Source organism: Oncorhynchus gorbuscha, linkage group LG13 (assembly GCF_021184085.1).
Source record: "Oncorhynchus gorbuscha isolate QuinsamMale2020 ecotype Even-year linkage group LG13, OgorEven_v1.0, whole genome shotgun sequence".
Lineage (NCBI taxonomy): Eukaryota > Metazoa > Chordata > Actinopteri > Salmoniformes > Salmonidae > Oncorhynchus > Oncorhynchus gorbuscha.
Window position 1 is genome coordinate 38,701,803 of NC_060185.1, and position 23,404 is coordinate 38,725,206.

General features: G+C 45.9%; 1 protein-coding gene and 1 non-coding gene across 3 annotated transcripts in view; one reads left to right on the plus strand and one right to left on the minus strand.

Annotated features, from left to right (window-relative positions):
- The window catches only part of LOC123992846 (protein phosphatase 1L-like), a 48,289-nt gene extending 25,794 nt beyond the window's left edge, over window positions 1-22,495 (plus strand). For both annotated transcript variants that reach the window (XM_046294413.1, XM_046294412.1), the window contains exons 2-4: window positions 8,316-8,502; window positions 17,383-17,544; window positions 20,498-22,495. In XM_046294413.1, coding sequence (XP_046150369.1) covers window positions 8,316-8,502; window positions 17,383-17,544; window positions 20,498-20,847 — 699 coding nt within the window. In that variant the 3' untranslated portion in view covers window positions 20,848-22,495. The remainder of the gene's footprint in view (window positions 1-8,315; window positions 8,503-17,382; window positions 17,545-20,497) is intronic.
- On the minus strand, window positions 14,021-14,096 carry trnaa-ugc. Its single transcript has one exon. It is a non-coding gene; the product is annotated as a tRNA-Ala (tRNA).
- Window positions 22,496-23,404: the final 909 nt, after the last annotated feature.

A 23,404-nucleotide genomic window follows, 5' to 3' on the forward strand; every position in this document is an offset into this window, starting at 1 on the left:
TTTTCTGTTGACGTTATTCACCTCCACAATCACAGGCAGCCAGCGTTTTTACATCTCAAACCTCCATTCACTTTGAACTTCACAGCATTTCACACCCCCAGTCGACTCTGTCACAGAGCACCGTGTAGCCTACCACACCCACTCTGTCACAGAGCACCGTGTAGCCTACCACACCCCCAGTCCACTCTGTCACAGAGCACCGTGTAGCCTACCACACCCCCAGTCCACTCTGTCACAGAGCACAGTGTAGTCTACCACACCCCCAGTCCACTCTCACAGAGCACAGTGTAGCCTACCACACCCCCAGTCCACTCTCACAGAGCACAGTGGAGCCTACCACACCCCCAGTCCACACTCTCACAGAGCACAGTGTAGCCTACCACACCCCCAGTCCACTCTCACAGAGCACAGTGTAGCCTACCACACCCCCAGTCCACTCTCACAGAGCACAGTGTAGCCTACCACACCCCCAGTCCACTCTCACAGAGCACAGTGTAGCCTACCACACCCCCAGTCCACTCTCACAGAGCACAGTGTAGCCTACCACACCCCCAGTCCACTCTCACAGAGCACAGTGTAGCCTACCACACCCCCAGTCCACTCTCACAGAGCACAGTGTAGCCTACCACACCCCCAGTCCACTCTCACAGAGCACAGTGTAGCCTACCACACCCCCAGTCCACTCTCACAGAGCACAGTGTAGCCTACCACACCCCCAGTCCACTCTCACAGAGCACAGTGGAGCCTACCACACCCCCAGTCCACACTCTCACAGAGCACAGTGGAGCCTACCACACCCCCAGTCTACACTCTCACAGAGCACAGTGGAGCCTACCACACCCCCAGTCTACACTCTCACAGAGCACAGTGGAGCCTACCACACCCCCAGTCCACTCTCACAGAGCACAGTGGAGCCTACCACACCCCAGTCCACTCTCACAGAGCACAGTGTAATCTACCACACCCCCAGTCCTCCTTTTCTGAAATATGAACATTCCATTAGAATATGAATCTGATTTTCCGTTAGAATGGCTGGGGTGGAATGGGCTCTGTCTTATCAGCCCCTGCCAGGAGTGCTCCCAGTTAGGAATACCTTCCATCTCTGGCTCTTCTCACTCTGCCCCTCACCTTCCTTTCACTCCCTCACCCTCCTCAGCTTTCTACTCTCACTCTTCTCCTCCCTTGCCTCCTTTCCCACATCACTCTCATATTAAAGGGGCATTCCAGCTCATTTCTACAACACAAACGGCAACTGAACGTAAACCTTAAAGGGGCGTGTTTAAATTAGGACCGAGGTTTTGACAGGCAGAGACGGTGATCTCCAACAACCCTAATTTTAAAAACTGAGTGGAGATTCCCCTTTAGGGACGTACACACACACACACACACACACACACACACACACACACACACACACACACACACACACACACACACACACACACACACACGGTGGTGGTGGTGTTAATCACAAAGGAGAGATCAAAGGTTAGTGGTAATCCCCGGCTCCTACTGACAGATGGGTCTAGTAGAAGCACTGGAGAATTCCAGGCCTGAGGCCTTGTTCCCTGGCTCCCTCAGCAGTTGGTTTGGATCAAAGATCCGGGATGAGGAGAATTATTCTCAGAAGGTCAGACATTGCCAGCTGTTGCAGCTGATCAACACCTATTGACTACCAGTAACAGACACTGAAGCTGGGATTGCCTATAGAACTGCAGCTGCTGTGGTTCACTGGCTAAGCACTGGACCATGACCTCCCTGACCGAAATGTTGTGGTTAGGGTTCAGTCTGTGGCTTATCTGTGGTCAGTCTCTCTACGGGGGTGCTTGGAGTGTGAGGGTGAACAGTACCTTTTCGAAGTCAACGGAGCAGTTCCACCCTGATTTAAAACCTCAAACAGCAGCACATTCTTTTGTAGATAAGCTATCGTAGGTGGTCAGCAATTTGCTGTGACGAAGTGTGGGGAACTTTCAGACAATGCACTTTCATTTTATTCTTTGTAAACTGCAGGTGTGTGTGTGTGTGTGTGTGTGTGTGTGTGTGTGTGTGTGTGTGTGTGTGTGTGTGTGTGTGTGTGTGTGTGTGTGGACCAATAATCTCCTGCATGGGGTTCATGCTCATGCCCCTCTAAGGGTGCAGGGAAGAAAAGGGGGTAAGTGTAGGGCACTTATTACATTGCCACGGATATTGGTTTTGAATGGCTTCTAAACTCAGCAAAAAAAGAAACATCCTCTCACTCTCAACTGCATTTATTTTAAGCAAACTTAATGTGTGTAAATATTTGTATGAACGTAAGATTTAACAACTGAGACATAAGTCGCTCTGGATAAGAGCGTCTGCTAAATGACTTAAATGTAATAAGCTGAACAAGTTCCACAGACGTAACTAACAGAAATGGAATAATGTGTCCCTGAACCAAGGGGGGGGTCAAAATCTAAAGTAACAGTCTGTATCTGGTGTGGCCACCAGCTGCATTAAGTACTGCACTGCATCTCCTCATGGACTGCACCAGATATGCCAGTTCTTGCTGTGAGCTGTTACCCTACTCTTCCACCAAGGCACCTGCAAGTTGCCAGACATTTCTGGGGGGGGGAATGGCCCTAGCCCTCACCCTCCGATCCAACAGGTCCCAGACGTGCTCAATGGGATTCAGATCCGGGATCTTCGTGGGCCATGGCAGAACACTGACATTCCTGTCTTGCAGGAAATCACGCACAGAACGAGCAGTATGACTGGTGGCACCTCCTAATTGATCCCGCAGCAGAGTACAGGCCTCAGTGTAACGCTCATTCCTTCGACGATAAACGCAAATCCGACCACCCCCCCCCCCCCTGGTGGGACAAAACCGGGACTCGTCAGTGAAGAGCACTTTTTGCCAGTCCTCTGTGGTCCAACGACGGTGGCTTTGTGCCCATAAGTGACGTTGTTGCCGGTGATGTCTGGTGAGGACCTGCCGTACAACAGGCCTACAAGCCCTCAGTCCAGCCTATTGCGTACAGTCTGAGCACTGACGGAGGGATTGTGCATTCCTGGTGTAACTCGAAGTTGTTGTTGCCATCCTGTACCTGTCCCGCAGGTGTGATGTTGGGATGTACCGATCCTGTGCAGGTGTTACACATGGTCTGCAACTGCGAGGACGATCAGCTGTCCGTCCTGTAGCGTTGTCTTAGGCGTCTCACAGTACAGACATTGCAATTTATTGCCCTGGCCACATCTGCAGTCCTCATGCCTCCTTGCAGCATGCCTAAGGCACGTTCACGCAGATGAGCAGGGACCCTGGGCATCTTTCTGTTGATGTTTTTCAGAGTTAGTAGAAAGGCCTCTTTAGTGACCAAACATGGGAAACGGTGTTTAAACTCTTTACAATGAAGATCTGTGAAGTTATTTGGATTTTTACGAATTATCTTTGAAAGACAGGGTCCTGAAAAAGGGACATTTCTTTTTTTTGCTGAGTTTATATTTGGCACAATGAACCCCCCCCTCTCACTCCCTTTCTCATATATATATAATATATATATATACTCACCCACTTAAGACCTGTACTTGACAGAGCTTTGACACAGCGCAAACATGATGCTAGCCTAACAAAATGAGCTTTCACCCCTAGGCTAGCACTCTCCACTGCTAAGGACAGACCTCTGCAGTGTCACTGTAAGGATACAGTAGGCTACGCTACACCTCAGCAGCAAACCAACCTATAGAGTTGCAGTACATTCTGTCATGGCACCAGATACATGTACGTGAGGAGTGGTTGCAGACATGGGCCTTTTGATGTTAAACCTCATGACTTTTCCAGCCAATATGTTTGTAAGTCGCTCTGGATAAGAGCGTCTGCTAAATGACTTAAATGTAAATGTTTCCATCCAAAATCGATGATTCAAGATGAGAAATGTAAAAAAAAAAACATATCACTTGTTTTGCCAAGTTTGACAGTAGTTTACAACAAACTACAGCTGCCTTTCTGTGTTCCACTCCTTCATGTTGGACGACAGTGGTACTGGGTAGCTTAGAGGTGAGCTGAGACGAGTAGCCCCACATCAGTCAAAGATGGACACAGGCTCTTCCTCTGTAGCGTTCTATCCTCTCTCTCTGTCTCTGTCTCTCTGTCTCTCTCTCTGTCACACTCTGCGTCTCTCTGTACAAATGGAGAATATATTTTAATGATATACTTCAGTAAACTAGTCCACTCTCCTCATCTCGCTTTCTACTCCACACTCTCTGTTTGGAGAGGGGGGGGGTGTATTTTTAATGATGTACCCACACACACACACACACACACACACACACACACACACACACACACACACACACACACACACACACACACACACACACACACACACACACACACACACACACACTTTCTGTTGGAGAAACAGCAGTTAAAATCAGGCAGACCCTTCCCCATCCCTTAAACATCACTAAACCTGGCAGTAAAGAGCACCTGTTCAGTCCCTTCTCCCTCACTGTCATTCTGTTCAGTCCCTTCTCCCTCACTGTCATTCTGTTCAGTCCCTTCTCCCTCACTGTCATTCTGTTCAGTCCCCTCCTCCCTCACTGTCATTCTGTTCAGTCCCCTCCTCCCTCACTGTCATTCTGTTCAGTCCCCTCCTCCCTCACTGTCATTCTGTTCAGTCCCCTCCTCCCTCACTGTCATTCTGTTCAGTCCCCTCCTCCCTCACTGTCATTCTGTTCAGTCCCCTCTCCCCCTCAGTCAGCACATAACTCTCCCTGGATCTCATAACCTCACTGTCTGACGGACGTCTATGGTAAAGAGATCTGGCTGTTGTCATTGGATGAGGGTGGAGGGGTTATTGGTTTGGGTTGGGCGAGGCATTTGGTGTGGGAAGGGATTTGGAAAGTGTTCAGTTGAGGGGAGATGGTCTTCAGGGTGGGCGGTTATATAAGGGGTGTGTGTGAGGGGGAATCTGCTGGTAGAGCAAAGCTGTGACATTCCTCACACTCTCTGCTGAAGAACACTGGGAAAACTCCAGTGTGTGGACAGTGTGCATCTCAACAGAGTAAATGCACAAAGTATCTCATCAGGAGAGCATATTTGCTGCCTTTCTGTCACTCTGCTGACAGATGCCTCTCATGTGATGGGATCTGCTGCTTTGTTGTCTTGGTGAAGCATCGCCGCAAGGCCAACTCCCACGACATGGTAATTCTGCTCTTTAGGGTAGGCTGTTATTAAGAGCCTTCTGCAACTGCTGTCCACATTTTTTCTTTTTCCTTTTTTACGTTTGAAAAACAAATTTATAGATAAGAAACAAACAAAAACTTAGACACGCACAAACAATGGCTACATCTCATCTGCCCCGACCCGCATGCTGCATTATGCTTTGCCACTTGGCCTTCACTTGTACCAATTTAGTTTACCTCAGTTGCCCATGCTATTTCAATAATAAATCATGAGGTTTTTTTCCATTGTGTCAACGGTTTTTAGTGTACGCTGACGCTGACGTTTATGTAGAATGTTAGGTACTAAATATTTTTAAGCATAATTGAGAATACATAGTCTGAAACCCAACTGCCAGTGGACGGTCTGGTAGAAGGATGTCGTTTGTGGCTATCAACCCCCCCCCCCCAGTCAGCACACACACTCGTTCGCCACTGTGATGATTAAGGCAGCAGCAGAACTGTCGGCCGTGCACACGCAGCAGATAAGAGTTCTCAGAGCAGTGTTATCTCTCTCTCTCACACACTCTCTCCGTCGTTCTTCTCTCCATACTTCTGTCATCCTTTTGTTCTTCTCTCCCCAGTCCTCCGTTCCTCTCCCCATCTCGACACACAGCAAATAACACAGCCCAGATAAGTCACACACACTTCTACCATCCCCTCTCTGTGTCTGTCTCTCACTCTCCGTGTATAAACCATGACTGCTGCCGTTTCGTCCTTTTTCTCAGGCGACTGATAATATCTGGGTAATAGGAGACATGTTGGTGTCCCGGTAGGTGTAAAGTAGTTGAGTAGGGTGGTGCTGATCACAGTTGATCAGTGTGACTGCAGTGGGACTAGGATGGGTCAGAGTAGAGTAGGGCTGAGCTCTTTACAGGTGTTCAAGACTTGTTATCCTGTTTTCTTTGCTTATCCAGGCGTAATGACCGTGTGTTCGCTCACATATAAAAACACACATCTGCTCTTTGGATGTCTGAAAGGATAAATCGACTTTGTTAACCGAGACAGGCCTTGTACTTCACAATAACAGTGTACTAAAGAAGCTATTAATGTGGTCACTACTGTCCCATCTAGTTCCTCCAGACAAAAGACCTCTGACCTCCTTATGATCCCTGTGGCCACTATGGTAACCACAGGAGGGAAGGAATGTCTGAGATACGTCCCCACGCAAGCTCAGAGAGAGAGGCCAGAGAAAGAGGCCTAGACGGATATTCCACCCGTAGGCCTCGGTCCCAAAGCGAGCACAGAGGGGTTGTGGGAACCGCAGGCAGAGGGGAAGGGGTCGGCTACAGAGAGCAAGGGACAGTCGCAGAGCGAGCGGGAGCGAGAGAGCCAGAGAAAGTCAAAAAGTGAAGCGAGTTGAAATGTTAGGCAGAAACAGTTTGAGTGATAAGGCAGAAGATCATGCTCTGTCTGGGGCCCCTGACCTCGCATATAAGCGCCAAACCCCCTGTTAGTCAAAAACGTCTAATTATTTTACACCAATATCTTTCTCTTTTGGGTCAGCGTGGCTTGGCTTGTATCTCTGGCCATGATTCAGGGAAGGAGGAGAAAAACTAACTGTTCTCTTTGTTGTGAAGCGTTGCATATCTGTCTGTCAAAGGGTGTGCCGTTATCGCATGGCTGAAATGTACAGCCGAGGATAGAGTTTCTCTTGCTCAGCTGTATTCCACAGCACGGCGGGAGGGGAAGCGTGTTTAGCTAGTGGTGCAGTTTCTCTTGCTCAGCTGTATTCCACAGCACGGAGGGAGGGGAAGCGTGTTTAGCTATTGGTGCAGTTTCTCTTGCTCAGCTGTATTCCACAGCACGGCGGGAGGGGAAGCGTGTTTAGCTAGTGGTGCAGTTTCTCTTGCTCAGCTGTATTCCACAGCACGGAGGGAAGGGAAGCGTGTTTAGCTAGTGGTGCAGTTTCTCTTGCTCAGCTGTATTCCACAGCACGGCGGGAGGGGAAGCGTGTTTAGCTAGTGGTGCAGTTTCTCTTGCTCAGCTGTATTCCACAGCACGGAGGGAGGGGAAGCGTGTTTAGCTAGTGGTGCAGTTTCTCTTGTTTAGCTGTATTCCACAGCAAGGCGGGAGGGGAAGCGTGTTTAGCTAGTGGTGCAGTTTCTCTTGCTCAGCTGTATTCCACAGCACGGAGGGAGGGGAAACGTGTTTAGCTAGTGGTGCAGTTTCTCTTGCTCAGCTGTATTCCACAGCACGGAGGGAGGGGAAGCGTGTTTAGCTAGTGGTGCAGTTTCTCTTGCTCAGCTGTATTCCACAGCACGGAGGGAGGGGAAGCGTGTTTAGCTAGTGGTGCAGTTTCTCTTGCTCAGCTGTATTCCACAGCACGGAGGGAGGGGAAACGTGTTTAGCTAGTGGTGCAGTTTCTCTTGCTCAGCTGTATTCCACAGCACGGAGGGAGGGGAAACGTGTTTAGCTAGTGGTGCAGTTTCTCTTGCTCAGCTGTATTCCACAGCACGGAGGGAGGGGAAGCGGTTTAGCTAGGGTGCAGTTTCTCTTGCTCAGCTGTGCATTTTTAGCTAGTGGTGCAGTTTCTCTTGCTCAGCTGTATTCCACAGCATGGAGGGAGGGGAAGCGTGTTTAGCTAGTGGTGCAGTTTCTCTTGCTCAGCTGTATTCCACAGCATGGAGGGAGGGGGAAGCGTGTTTAGCTAGTGGTGCAGTTTCTCTTGCTCAGCTGTATTCCACAGCATGGAGGGAGGGGAAGCGTGTTTAGCTAGTGGTGCAGTTTCTCTTGCTCAGCTGTATTCCACAGCATGGAGGGAGGGGAAGCGTGTTTAGCTAGTGGTGCAGTTTCTCTTGCTCAGCTGTATTCCACAGCATGGAGGGAGGGGAAGCGTGTTTAGCTAGTGGTGCAGTTTCTCCCCCTCCTTACTTATGGCTATTTATCTCCTGCTTTATCTGGGTTTCAGCAAGGAACTGAGGACAGCCAGGTCACCGCTACTGTAGCCTGTCTTCTCCCCCCCGTGTGTGTGTGTGTGTGTGTGTGTGTGTGTGCACCCACATGGTTTGATGCTGTGGGCAGAGCTGTGAACATCACTTAGTTTACAATTTCTTACAGTTTACACCATGTATAACTCTTGACTTCAGTATCGCCAGCTCACTGTAGCTCTCTCTCCCTCCTCCTTCTTGTCCCAGGCGGCGGCTGACTTTGCCAAGGCCCATCTGTCGGAGGCGTTGCGTCAACAGCTCCTGAGCTACGACCGGGAGAAGGAGAAGAATGAGAGCAGCGGTGGTCTGTCCTATTCCTCCATTCTGGAGCAGCAGATCCTGGCTCTGGACAGGGACATGCTGGACAAGCTGTCAGCCGTCTACAACGAAGCAGGTCAGAGGGCAGGGCAGCCAGGGGTTAAAGGTCACAGCCACACCTCTGTGGGCAGACATGTTGCACTAATCTAACAACAGTTTATACCTTAATCCTGAATTTAAAAATATGTACCATTGCCTACAAAAAAAATGAATAGGCTATAATGTGTAGTGCTGACTTCACTGTTAGTTGGATGCCCCAGGCTTGTGATCCGTCTTGTACCGTGACCACAATTCTTTGTTTTGGATTGATTGCACTAATTTCTGCATGCTCAAACACTGTTGTCTGAGAAATTCTCAAATGATGGCTATAGTTGGTTTGGGGACAGCGCGAAGAGTTTGTTGAAATAGCTGTGGTGTTTTTGATAGCGAGAGCTAGGGGAAATGAAGCTTGTAAAAATAGCTGTGGTTCGAGGGGGGTGTACGAGCTTGTTTTGTGTACATGAGTGGGGTTGGCTAGGGGCAGACATGCACTTCTCCTGGACTCTTATAAGGAAGGAGCCCATTACTATTGTGATGTTTGCTCACATTGGTTTGCTCATTCCTACACTTGTTTTTCTAGGAGCCCTAAATTGCTGCTTGCAATGTATTTCTGACTTTGGGCTTAGGCTCCGGCCGTGCTGCTTATTCAGCTGTTGAAATATAGCTTTATCTTCATCAGACATAGACACAGACGTAGCAGTAACAAGGGAGAAAGAGGGAGAGAAAGTGCCAAAGCCCTCTCCTCAGCTGCCTCTCCTTTAGGGTGGCTTGACAGATGGCGCTTTCAGAAAGTGTTCATACCCCTTGACTTATTCCACATTGTGTTGTTACAGCCTGAATTCAAAATTGATTACATAGATTTTTTTTCTCTCATCCATCTACACACAATACACCATAATGACAAAGTGAAAACATGTTTTTAGACATTTTTGCATATTTATTGGAAATGAAATGCAGAAATACGTCATTTACATAAGTATTCACAATCCTGATTCATTACTTTGTAGGAGCACATTGACAGCAATTACAGCTGTGTGTCTTTTTGGGTACATCTCAAAGTTTTCCACATCTGAATTGTGCATTAATTGCCCATTTATTGTTTTCAAAATTCTTCTACACTGTCAAATTGGTGGTTGATTGTTGCTACACAAACATTTTCAGGTCTTGCCATACATTTTCAAGTTGATTTAAGTCAAAAGTATAACTCTGCCACTCAGCAACATTCACTGTCTTCTTGGTTAGTAACTCCAGTGTAGATTTGGACTTGTTTTAGGTTATTGTCCTGCTGAAAGGTGAATTCATCACCCAGTGTCTGGTGGAAAGCAGACTGAGGCAGGTTTTCCTCTAGGATGTTGCCAGTGCTTAGCTCCATTCTTTCTGTTTTATCCTGAAAAACTCCCCAGTCCTTAATGATTGCAAATATACCCAAACTATTACAGACTACAAAGGGAAGTGCAGCTGCAAGCTGCCCAGTGACCCAAGCCTACCAGATGAGCTAAATGACTTCTATGCTCGCTTCGAGGCAAGCAACACTGAAGCATGCATGTGGGAACCCACAGTTCTGGTGAAATAACGCTCTCTGTAGCTGATATAAGAACTTTAAACAGGTCAACATTCACAAGGCCGCAGATGGATTACCAGGACATGTACTATGAGCATGCGCTGACCAACTGGCAAGTGTCTTCACTGACATTTTCAACCTCTCCCTGACTGAGTCGGTAATACCAACATGTTTCAAGCAGACCACAATGGTCCCTGTGCCCAAGAACACCAAGGTAACCTGCCTAAATGACTACTGACCCGTAGCACTCACGTCTGTAGCCACGAAGTGCTTTGAAAGGCTGGTCATAGCTCACATCAACACCATTATCCCAGAAATCATAAACCCAATCCAATTTGCATACCGCCTCAACAGGTCCACAGGTGATGCAATCTCTATTGCACTCCACACTGCCCTTTCACACCTGGACAAAAGGATCACCTATGTGAGAATACTATTCATTGACTAGAGCTCAGCGTTCAACACCATAGTACCCTGAAAGCTAATCACTAAGCTAAGTACCTTGGGACTAAACACCTCCCTCTGCATCTGGATCCTGGACTAAAAAGGGTAGGTAGCCACACATCTGCCACGCTGATCCTCAACACGGGGGCCCCTCGGGGGTGCGTGCTCAGTCCCCTCCTGTACTCATGACTGCATGGCCAAGCACGACTCCAACACCATCATTAACTTTGCCAATGACACAACAGTGGTAGGCCTAATCACTGACAACGATGAGACAGCCTATAGGGAGGAGGTCAGTGAGCTGGCAGTGTGGTGCCAGGATAACAACCTGTCCCTCAATGTGATCAAGATGACAGGAGATGATCGTGGACTACAGGAAAAGGTGGACCAAGCACGCCCCCATTCTCATTGACAGGGCTGTAGTGGAGCAGGTTGAGAGCTTCAAGTTCCTTGGTGTCAACATCACCAACGAACTATCATGGTCCAAACACACAGTCGGGCACGACAAAACTATTCCCCCTCAGGAGACTGAAAATATTTGGCATGGGTCCTCAGATCCTCAAAGTTATACAGCTGCACCATTGAGAGCACTGGTTGCATCACTGCCTGGTATGGCAACAGCTCGGCCTCCGACCTCAATGTACTACATAGGGTATTTGATTATTTTTCCCCCAAAAAAGGTTCTTATGTATTTATTTTTTTACTTCAGTTTATTTTAGTAAATACTTTCTTAACACTTATTTTTCTTAACGGAATTGTTGGTTAAGGGCTTGTAAGTCAGCATTTCACTGAGTTCTACACCTGTGACATGCGCTGAATACAACAAGTAAAATGTGATTTGATAACATGATGCAGCCACCACTATACTTGAAAATATGGAGTGGTACTCAGTAATATGTTGTATTCAGGACAAAAAGTGAATTGCTTTGCCACATTTTTTTTGCAGTTTTACTTCGGTGTGTTTTTGCAAACAAGATTCATGTTTTAGAATATTATTCTGTACAGACTTCCTCCTTTTCACTCTGTCAATTAGCTTAGTATTGTGGAGTAACTACAATGTTGTTGATCCGTCACAGCCATTTAAATCTAACTGTATTCAAGTCACTGTTGGCCTCCTGGTGAAATCCCCTGAGCGGTTTCCTTCCTCACAGGCGTCCTTCCTAACTCAGTTGCCGGAATCTTTGTAGTGACTGGGTGTATTGATGCACCATCCGAAGTGTAATTAATGACTTCACCATGCTTAAAGGGATACTCTGCGTTTTAAATATCTACCAATAGGTGCCCTTCTTTGCGAGGCATTGGAAAACCTCCCTCATCTTTGTTGAATCTGTTTGAAATTCACTGCTCAACTGCGGGACCTTACAATTATCTGTATGTGTGGGGTACAGAGATGAGGTAGTCAATCAAAAATCATATTAAACACTATTGCTCACAGAGTGAGTCCACGCAACTTATTAAGCAAATTTTTTATTCCTGGACTTATTTAGGCTTTCCATTTTTAAATCATTTGTAAAAATGTCTCAACACATATTTCCACTTTGATATTATGGGGTATTGTGTGTAGGCCAGTGACACACAATCTCAATTTCATCCATTTTAAATTCATGCTGTAACACAACAAAATGCGGAAACAGTGGTGTGGATCATTTCTGAAGGCGCTGTACAGACCATTCGGAAAGTATTCAGACCCCTCTACTTTTCCCATATTTGTTACAGCCTTATTCTAAAGTGGATTAAATCATTTCCCCCGCCTCAATCTACACACAATATGCCATAATGACAAAGTTAAAACAGGTTTTTAGAAATGTTTGCACATTTATTACAACAACAAAAAAACATACCTTATTTACATAAGTAGAACCTTTGCTGTGAGACTCAATTGAGCTCAGTTGCATCCTGTTTCCCATTGATCATCCTTGAGATGTTTCTACAACTTGATTGGAGTCCACCTATGGTAAATTAAACTGATTGGACATGATTTGGAAAGGCACACACCTATCTATATAAAGTCCCGCAGATGACAGTGCATGTCAGAGCAAAAACCAAGCCATGAGGTTCAAGGAATTGTCCATAGAGCTCAGAGACAGGATTGTGTCGAGGCACAGATCTGGGGAAGAGTACCAAACTTTTTTTGCAGGGACTGGGAGACTAGTCAGGATTGAGGGAAGGATGAACGGAGCAAAGTACAGAGATCCTTGATGAAACTTCCTCCAGAGTGCTCTGAACATCTTGGAGAGACCTGAAAATAGCTGTGCAGTGACGTTCCCCAACCACCCTGACTTCGCTTGACAGGATCTGCAGAGAAGAATGGGAGAAACTCTCCAAATACAGGTGTGCCAAGCTTGTATAGTCAATACCCAAGAAGACTAAGTGCTGTAATCGCTTTCAACAAAGTACTGAGTAAAGGTTCTGGTTACTTATGTAAATGTGATATTTCTGTCTTTTTAAAAATTTTAATAAATTAGCAAAAAACATCTTAACCTGTTTTTGCTTTGTCGTTATGGGGTACTTTGTGTAGATTGAGGGACAAACTATTGAATCCGTTTTAGAATAAAGCTCTGTAACAATGTGGGGGACGTGAAAAGGTCTGCATACTTTCTGAATGCCCTGTGTGTAGGGCGAGAGGGTATAGAGTTACATGATAAGGGGAATAGAAAGAACGGGGAAGGAGGACAAAAGAGAGAATAAAGGGTTGGACAGAGACAAAGGGCCAGTGTATGGAACAGAGGGAATGAGAGTAAGCCAAGGGACAAAAATAGGGATGGTGATATGATAAAGATGACAGAAGGTGATACTGAAAGGGGAAGAGTGTCGTCCCGAACTCATAGAGCGAGGGAGATGGAGCGCCATCCATCTTCACCGCCATCCATACTCATTTAGCACCCACAGGACCAGAGGGGGGGGGGGTTGTCACAACCGATCCAATGATGGTATATTCAGAATGTAGGGAAGAGAGCTAAAATATTCATGATGAGCTGGTGGTAAAAGACTCGCTTCACACACTGCGATTTCAGGAGTGTAGCACACGCAATGTCTCCGCCTCTCTCCGGGTATTCGGGATCCTGACATAACTTAATGTTCTGAGTGGGAGGTGGAGAAAGAGGGAGAGCGTCCGAGAGGAAGAGAACGAACTAGTGAGAATTGGAGAGAGGGTGTTCTACGGAATATAATTATTTGCATGTAACTTATTATTCTGAGTGGGAGTTGGGGGGAGAGAGAGTGATGGAGTGTATTATCCTATAGACTGTACAGTTCACTATAGTAGTTTATTCACAGCACAGAACCTCATGACTCGGATGAGTGTGTAATTGAATGTGTGGCTGGTATGAAAAGGCCTTTCAAGCGGTCAGGCTGTGTCAGTCACATTCTACTGGAGGTCATGTGACACCATGATTGTAAAAGTAGAACCAGTGTTGACTTTTGGGTTTCTCTTCCTGCGACGTGCCCACTTAGTGAAGGCACTACCTCTGTTTGTCATTTACATGTTAGTCATTTAGCAAACACTCTTCTCCAGAGCCACTTATAGTAGTGACTACATACATTATCATATTGGTCCCCTGTGGGAATTAAACCCACAACCTTGGCATTGCAAGCGCCATGCTCTACCAACTGAGCCACACGGGACCACTCACCTCCCTTTTGACCTCCTCTCTGCAGAAATCCCAGATGCTATAGAGATCGATTGTGTGATCCGCGTCACTCAGTCTAGTGGAAAAGGCTAAACTAGCCTACCCACAAGTCCCATCTTCCTTCTGCTCTGCCATCTCTCCCACCCCTCTTCCATCCATTCCTCCCTCTCTCCCACCCCTCCACCCCTTCCTCTCTCCCACCCCTTCCTCTCTCCCACCCCTCTTCCATCCATTCCTCCCTCTCTCCCATCCCTCCTTTCCCTCCAAAGCCAGATGCCCTGTTGATTCCCAGACTGAGGTTTCAACCATCCCCCTCCTAGCCCCATTATGTTCATTATTCTCCTGTATTTCACTCATCCCTTTGTTTGGACGACAGTAAGAATGATTAAGTTTGAGCACAAAGATAATCTTACCATAAAGCTACGGTAATAGTTTTTGATTGTTGTCCTTATATCTGATTGAGCGGGTAGATCATTTAGGGACTGAAGCGTTGAGCTTTTGTTGTTATCAGGGCGAACAGAGTCCCCAGGACAACCTATCAGATGTATCCCTTGCTCCTTTCATCCAGCCATCCATTGTTTATCTGGGAACGATAGAAGGAAAAAGAGAAAAGTGAGTGAGAGGCCCCTGATGAAATGGCCAAGAGCTACGTCTATTCAAACCGTCTTTTATTACAGTGAGTTATTTATTTAACACTTCTTTGGCCTGGTATGTCTAAGAGGACCACTACTCTCTTTATAGTCAGGACCTGGGGTTAATAGGGAAAAGCTGATATCTAGACCAGCACAGGATGTATGGGGAAGCCATTTCTTTTGGACTGGGTAGTAGATGTTCGTTCTATTTTTTATTTTTTAGAATGTTGGTAGACAATGGCACGGACATAGTTATGTGCACACACTAAAGTAGGCTAATTGGAGAATTTGACGTGCCCAGGCCATGCCTAATGCTCAGCAAAAAGAGAGCGGATCAGGGTAGAGCCTAGCTAATTGAAGAAGAGAGTTAGCCTAGCTACAGTATGTTATGTTAATTAAAAACGTGAACTAACGTAGATATGCTAAGCTAATTGGCGAAGTCGATCTGTAGGTATCCTTGGCTAATTGAAGGAGTGAACTAGCTCAGGTATGCTAGGCTAATTTGGAGAAGTCAGTATATGTAGGTATGCTAGGTTTAATTGGATTTGTGGATGTGCACGGGGCAAAGTTGAGCTAATCAGATAGTGGTATGTTTGTGCTAGGATGATGATTTAATTGGAAAAGGAGAGGTATGTGTGTGTGCGGCTCTGTGAAACTAATTGGGGAAGGGTGCGCTTGCAGGGCAGTACAGCCCATTTTCTCCTTCACAACGGGAGCCCGATTAAGAAATAATTAGCTGAACGGCATGGTACAGAGAGGTGCCAGTTGTCGACCGGAGCAGGAGAGGATTAGACACACACAGACAAGATGAAAAGATAGAATGGCTAACTTTTGTGTTCACTCTCCTATCTCCCACCTTGTTTCCACTTTCTCTCTATCCCCACTTTCCTACTGTCTGCCCCATGCTCTCTTTCTCTCTACCTCCACTTTCCCGCTCCCTGCCCCATCCTCTCTTTCTCTACCCCCACTTTCCTGCTGTCTGCCCAATCCTCTCTTTCTCTACCCCCACTTTCCTGCTGTCTGCCCAATCCTCTTTCTCTACCCCACTTTTCTGCTGTCTGCCCAATCCTCTCTTTCTCTCTACCCCCACTTTCCCGCTGTCTGACCCATGCTCTCTTTCTCTCTACCCCCACTTTCCCGCTGTCTGCCCCATGCTCTCTTTCTCTCTACCCCCACTTTCCCGCTGTCTGCCCCATCCTCTCTTTCTCTCTACCCCCACTTTCCCGCTGTCTGCCCCATCCTCTCTTTCTCTCTACCCCCACTTTCCTGCTGTCTGCACCATCCTCTCTTTCTCTCAACCCCCACTTTCCCGCTGTCTGCCCCATCCTCTCTTTCTCTCTACCCCCACTTTCCCGCTGTCTGCCTCATCCTCTCTTTCTCTCTACCCCCACTTTCCCGCTGTCTGCCTCATCCTCTCTTTCTCTCTACCCCCACTTTCCCGCTGTCTGCCCCATCCTCTCTTTCTCTCTACCCCCACTTTCCCGCTGTCTGCCCCATCCTCTCTTTCTCTCTACCCCCACTTTCCCTCTGTCTGCCCCATCCTCTCTTTCTCTCTACCCCCACTTTCCCGCTGTCTGCCTCATCCTCTCTTTCTCTCTACCCCCACTTTCCCGCTGTCTGCCTCATCCTCTCTTTCTCTCTACCCCCACTTTCCCGCTGTCTGCCTCATCCTCTCTTTCTCCCGTCTTGCCTCTTTCATTCTGGCTCTGTTTTTCTGTTTGTTTTTCATTTTTTCCCTCATCCAAAACTATAAATGGGAATAATAAAATCAGTCCTGCTGAGAAGTAATCTCATTTTCCCTTCACTCGCCCTCGACTTCTCTCCTCCTCTTTCCCCTTTTTATTCACAATCTCGTGCTCTGCATCTCTCACTCTCCATTTTTCTCTCTTCCTACATTATTTCTTGATCAGTTTCAGGCGGCTCGGAAGGTCTTTGCCTCTAAATGATCGAAGCGAATGGAAAAACACATCACCAGGGAGCTGGACCTGTTTAATTTCCTCACGAAGCCCTGAAACAGCAGAGTATAACCAAATTCCTGCAATGGAAAATCACAATCACATCACAAGTGTAGACATGCAATGTAGGCCCAGGGTTGAAACTGAAGGCAGGTTCAGTCAATGAAATGGACCTCCCCTCACTCCCTCTACCTGCCAGTCCCAAAGCATCTCTCCTCCTTGGGGTGGTCCAGTCAGATGTTCCCATACCCCTATGCCCTGTTCTGGGTTGTGTGGTGTGCAAACAGACAGATGGTCAAACAGACTGGTCTGTTCCCACTGCAGGGCCTTGGATCTCAGACAATGGGCTTCAGTCTCAGCCCAGAGACTCTGGGAAACCAAACAAAGAAGGGAAAGGGAGAAGAAAACAACCCAAAGAGGACAACTTTTTGAAGTGCTGTTTTCAAAGGGCTGTGGCTGTGTATTGTTGGAGAGGGTTTGTTTGTGCAATCGCACGCTATAGCGCATGTGTCAAAGTCATTCCACGCAGGGCTGAGTGTCTGCGAGTTTTCGCTCCTCCCTTGTATTTGATTGTTGAACTAAAGTCACTGATTAGAGCAGAACTACCTCCCCTACTATACAGTGAATTTGGCAATAGGTTGTTCAAGACTAACATGGTTCTATTCATCGTTCTCCTCCCCGTCCTCCCTCTCTCAGGTACCACATGTCTGGTGGCCCTGCTGTCTGATAAAGAGTTGACGGTGGCGAACGTTGGCGACTTGCGCGGAGTGCTCTGTGACAAAGATGGCAATGCCATCGCCCTGTCACATGATCACAAGCCCTACCAGCTCAAAGAACGCAAGAGGATCAAGAAGGCTGGTGAGCAAAAGGATATCCCTTAATAACTGGTTTAGGATCAGTTCTCTCCACCACTAGCCCTAATCCTAAACATTTATACAGTTGAAGTTGGAAGTTTACATACACCTTTAGCCAAATACATTTAAACTCAGTTTCTCACAATTCCTGACATTTAGTCTTAGTAAAAATTCCCTGTCTTAGGTCAGGTAGGATCACCACTTTATTTTAAGAATGTGAAATGTCAGAATAGAAGAGAGAATGATTTGATTTATTTCAGATTTTATTTCTTTCATCACATTCCCACTGGGTCAGAAGTTTACATACACTCAATTAGTATTTGGTAACATTGCCTTTAAATTGTTTAACTTGGATCAAATGTTTCGGGTAGCCTTCCAAAAGCTTCCCACAATAAGTTGGGTGAATTTTGGTCCATTCCTCATGACTGCTGGTGTAACTGAGTCAGGGTTGTGGGCCTCCTTGCTCGCACATGCTTTTTCAGTTCTGCCCTCACATTTTCTATGGGATGGAGGTCAGGTCTTTGTGATGGCCACTCTAATACCTTGACTTTGTCCTTAAGCCATTTTGCAACAACTTTGGAAGTATGCTTGGGGTAATTGTCCATTTGGAAGACCCATTTGCGATCAAGCATTAACTTCCTGACTGATGTCTTGAGATGTTGCTTCAATATATCCACATAATTGTCTTAACTCATGATGCCATCTATTTTGTGAAGTGCACCAGTCCCTCCTGCAGCAAAGCACCCAACATGATGCTGCCACCCCCGTGCTTCACGGTTGAGATGGTGTTCTTCGGCTTGCAAGCATCCCCCTTTTTCCTCCAAACATAATGATGGTCATTAGGGCCAAACAGTTCTATTTTTGTTTCATTAGACCAGAGGACATTTCTCCAAAAAGGACGATCTTTGTCCCCATGTGCAGTTGCAAACCGCAGTTTGGCTTTTTTATGGTGGTTTTGGAGCAGTGGCTTCTTCCTTGTTGAGCGGCCTTTCAGGTTATGTTGATATAGGACTCATTTTACTGTGGATATAGATACTTTTGTACATGTTTCCTCCAGCATCTTCACAAGGACCTTTGCTGATGTTCTGGGATTGATTTGCACTTTTCGCACCAAAGTACGTTCATCTCTAGGAGACAGAACGCGTCTCCTTCCTGAGCGGTATGACGGCTGTGTGGTCCAATGGTGTTTATACTTGCGTACTATTGTTTGTACAGATGAACGTGGTACCTTCAGGCATTTGGAAATTGCTCCCAAGGATTAACCAGACTTGTGGAGGTCTTGGCTGATTTCTTTTGATTTTCCCGTGATGTCAAGCAAAGATGCACAGAGTTTGAAGGTGAGGCCTTGAAATACATCCACAGGTACACCTCCAATTGACTCAAATGATGTCAATTAGCCTATCAGAATTTTCCAAGCTGTTTGAAGGCACAGTCAACTTAGTGTATGTAAACTTCTGACCCACTAGAATTGTGATACAGTGAATTATATGTGAAATAATCTGTCTGTAAACAATTGTTGGAAAAATGACTTGTCATGCACAAAGTAGGTGTGTTCTTGTTGTAACAAGAAATCTGAGTGTTTGAAAAACGAGTTTTAACTGTAGAGGAAACTACACAACTATCCCTGGTTCAGCTGTTATAGTGTAGCTATACTGAGGGGTAAACCATGCCTCTGCCAAATTAAATTACAAATATATATATCAGGAGCAGTATCCATGACTACTCCCACCAGCTTGATCTCCGATTATTATCTTAACGTTTCCTTGATGACATCGTAGCTTTATATAGATCAGGGGGGCCAGTAAGTGAGGAATGGAATGCATTCCTCAAGAGAACCCCAAAACCGTCTACAGAGCCCATTGGCCTGTGATGTAATTATAATTTTATACTGTTTCATGTTCTCCTTCATGTGAAAGTGATTTTGATGGAATTGAGCCTTTAGTCAAATGAGTAACAAATTAAGTAGGACACACTGTTGTTATTTGTGGCTGTCCATAGCTCACCATCGCCATCTACAGGTTGGTAGTGGAGCTGCAAATAAGTCATGACCGCAAATGACACACAAACTGGGTAAGCTAGTTGGCTAGCAGTTTCCAGTAACTGACCTAAGTAACTATGTGTAAGTAAGTGTAAAATCAGTGGTCATAAGTTCACACCAGCTTTCATGACTGTTTACAACATCTGCTCTGTCATTATTATTACTTAGACCGCTGCACCACATGGGAGACCCAAGTCACTGCATCTCAGTGCTACAGGCGTCATTGTAGACCCTGGTTCGATTCCAGGCTGTATCACAACCAGCCGTGATTGGGTGTCCCATAGGGCAGCGCACAATTGACCCAGCGTCGTTAGAGTTTGGCCAGGGTAGGCTGTCATTGTAAATAAGAATTTGTTCTTAACTGACTTGCCTAGTTAAATAAAGATCAAATCAAATATTATGACTGTTTTTATATAGCTATTATGATGCAGGGTTCAAGGGTAACCCTGTGTTTCCCTCCCGTTGAGTATGGCTTCCAAGTAAAGCCTTTCATCCAGTGTGTTACTGTGTGATTCCTCTTCATGGGTAATTCTCTAGTAACCTGGCTCGGGGCTCTGGCAGCCGGAGAGAATGCAAACATACAGAGACACACAGAGGCAGGGCAGCGCAGACCTCTCCTGAATACTGTTTATTTTTCTGCTTTACCTTTGAACTTCAGTACTGTATGTGAACTGTGTCCAATAGAAACCATTGTGTCAGTGAAAAGATATGAAACCAAAGAAAATACATTTTGTGCACTGATCCATTTATTCCCCCCCTTCACTTGAATGGCTTCATACTGTAGTTGATAAAGATTCATGGATCTGCTCATGCTCTTAGGAACACAAAAAATGTGTTTGATCTCTTCATCTGCTGTAACTAAAAGCCATTGGTTTCTCCTCTCTGTCCTCCCTTTCTCTCCCCATCCTCCCCCCTCCAGGTGGCTTCATCAGTTTCAACGGTTCGTGGCGTGTTCAGGGCGTCCTGGCAATGTCTCGTTCGCTGGGCGACTACCCTCTGAAGAACCTGAATGTTGTCATCCCCAACCCCGACATCATGACCTTTGACCTAGATAAGCTGCAGCCGGAGTTTATGATCCTGGCGTCGGACGGGCTGTGGGACGCATTCAGCAACGAGGAGGCCGTACGCTTCATCAAAGAGCGCCTCGACGAACCCCACTTTGGCGCCAAGAGCATCGTCCTGCAGTCTTTCTACCGCGGGTGCCCGGACAACATAACCGTCATGGTGGTCAAGTTCAAAGGTGCCGGTGGCAAGGCCGCAGAGCAGTAGACCTACTGATGCATCCAAACGAGAGATCTATATTATATATGAATATATATGTATGTGTGTGCATAGGTTTAAAAGAAAAGAGAAAACAAGCAGCAGTTTTTGGAGTGAGAACTGTTTGTATTGAAGATATTTACAGAAATGAGCCATTCGCCACCATGATGCAAACACTAAAATGTACACCTACAAATTCACTCACACTCTCGAAACAGTCACTTGTTACGTTTCTTTCTTCAATCCACATAACGTATCATTAATGTTTTTTAGTTGTTTTTTAAGCAGTCATCCTCCAGGCCCTAGACTGTGTTACTATTACTATGCTACTATTTTGCAGAAGAGGTACACCAAGATATCAACATAATTTGAAGTCGAGACCAAGTTGTAGTGATTTGTACTGAAAAAACCTTTATCAGCAGATATCATCTGATTTGGTGCTTACATACATCAGAGCACCTGTAACTGAACACCTGTTTGGTTAGCCGGAGGGGCTAAATAGTTTCTGTTTAAAGACCGCTCAGACTAGACAAACGTAACTGTGTTCTCTTCTGTTTTGTCTGGCAAGGCCTATTTGTTTGGGGGAGGGAGGGGCAGCAATCAAACAGACAGTGACTGATTTGATTAAGATGGCATTAGGAGATACATGCTCTGCGGTCCTCAACAACGGACTGTTGCCTGCATGAGTGTACCATGTCAAATCACATCCAGTTTGATTCTTCACTGTCACCCCTTGATTTCTAAGGTTGGTCTGTCGTTCTAAACATTGGCCATCTTGTCTGTCGGCTCCATAGACATTTAAACCTGTCAGCTCCCTAGCGCCATGTTGATTGTTGACCTGCAGTTGAGTACCCCCAAATGACTGCACTGAGAATTGCACCTGTGTTTTGAAGTTCTGTAGTTTATTGGGACTAAATATAATCGATATCGTTCCTCATTCATGCAGACTACTAATGATGTCATCTATGCCTGTCTGTCGACAAGGATCTGTGGTCGTCCGTCTGCCCAGAATGCATTTCTTTAACTCTAATCCCATGTTAACCCTGATCTAGGAATCACTTTGACACTAGTTGCACAAATGTTTGCACCATGCTGTTATTATTGTTATGCCAGTCTTTTTTTTCATGAATTATACAAATGGATTTTCACATGCGTGGTGGCATTCTACTGTTTGAATACCCAACACGTTTTTATTCTGATCATTGGCAGCCGATTGTCTTTCTGAAGTTGGGTATAGTTCTATGGACTCATGCTCCCTCGACATCAGGGACTGTCACTGTCTGTCATATAGTACAGCTTACTTTGAAGTTTATTTCTGTAAACTGACAGACTCAAAACGTAACATGAAGCCTTTGAATGAAATATTTACCTGTTGCCTTATTTTTTTTAATATACATTTCCTCATGAATTTGTTGCCAAAACTAACTCCTTGGTTTGTAATGTTCGTTAAACATGCACATCGCATGTAGATATATCTCACGTGTAGAATACCATCACAGATGTCTCCGTGAGACAAGGAAGTGGGACATGAATGTACATACAGTGCCTTTGGAAAGTATTCAGACTCCTTGACTTTTTCTACAAATTGTTACGGTACAGCTTTATTCTAAAATTGATTAAACAAATAAAATTCCTCACACAATACCCCAAAAACAGAAATACCTTATTTACATAAGTATTCAGACCCTTTGCTATGAGACTCAATTGAGCTCGGGTGCTTCCTGTTAACATTGATCATCCTTGATGTTTCAACAACTTGATTGGAGTCCTCCTGTGGTAAATTAAATTGATTGGACATGATTTGGAAAGGCACACACCTGTCAATATAAGGTCACACAGTTGTCAGAGCAAAAACCAAGCAATGAGGTCGAAGGAACTGTCCGTAGAGCTCCGAGACAGGATTGTGTCCAAGCGCAGATCTGGAGATGGGTACCAAAAAATGTCTGCAGCATTGAAGGTGCCCAAGAACACAGTGGCTTCCATCATTCTTAAATGGAAGAAGTTTGGAACCACCAAGACTCTTCCTAGAACTGACGGCCAGGCCAAACTGTGTGATCGGGGGAGAAGGGCCTTGGTCAGGGAGGTGACCAAGAACCCTCAGGTCACTGGTTCGCCTTCCAACAGGACAACAACCCTAAGAACACAGCCAAAACAGTGCAGGAGTGGCTTCAGGACAAGTCTCTGAATGTCCTTGAGTGGCCCAGCCAGAGCCCGGACTCTCTGGAGGGACCTGAAAATAGCTGTGCAGCAACACTCCCCATTCAACCTGACAGAGCTTGAGAGGATCTGTAGAGAAGAATGGGAGAAACTCTCCAAATACAGGTGTGCCAAGCTTGTAGGGTCATACCCAAGAAGACTCGCTGCCAAAGGTGCTTCAACAAAGTACTGAGTATAGGGTCTGAATACTTACGTGAAAATTCTGTTTTTATTTTTAATAAATTAGCACTTTTTAAAATTATTTTTTTGTTGGCTTTGTCATTATGGGGTATTGTGAGTATATTTGAGGGGGGGACAATGTAATTTTAGAATGAGTCTGTAACCTAAAAAAAAGTGGAACTAATCAAGG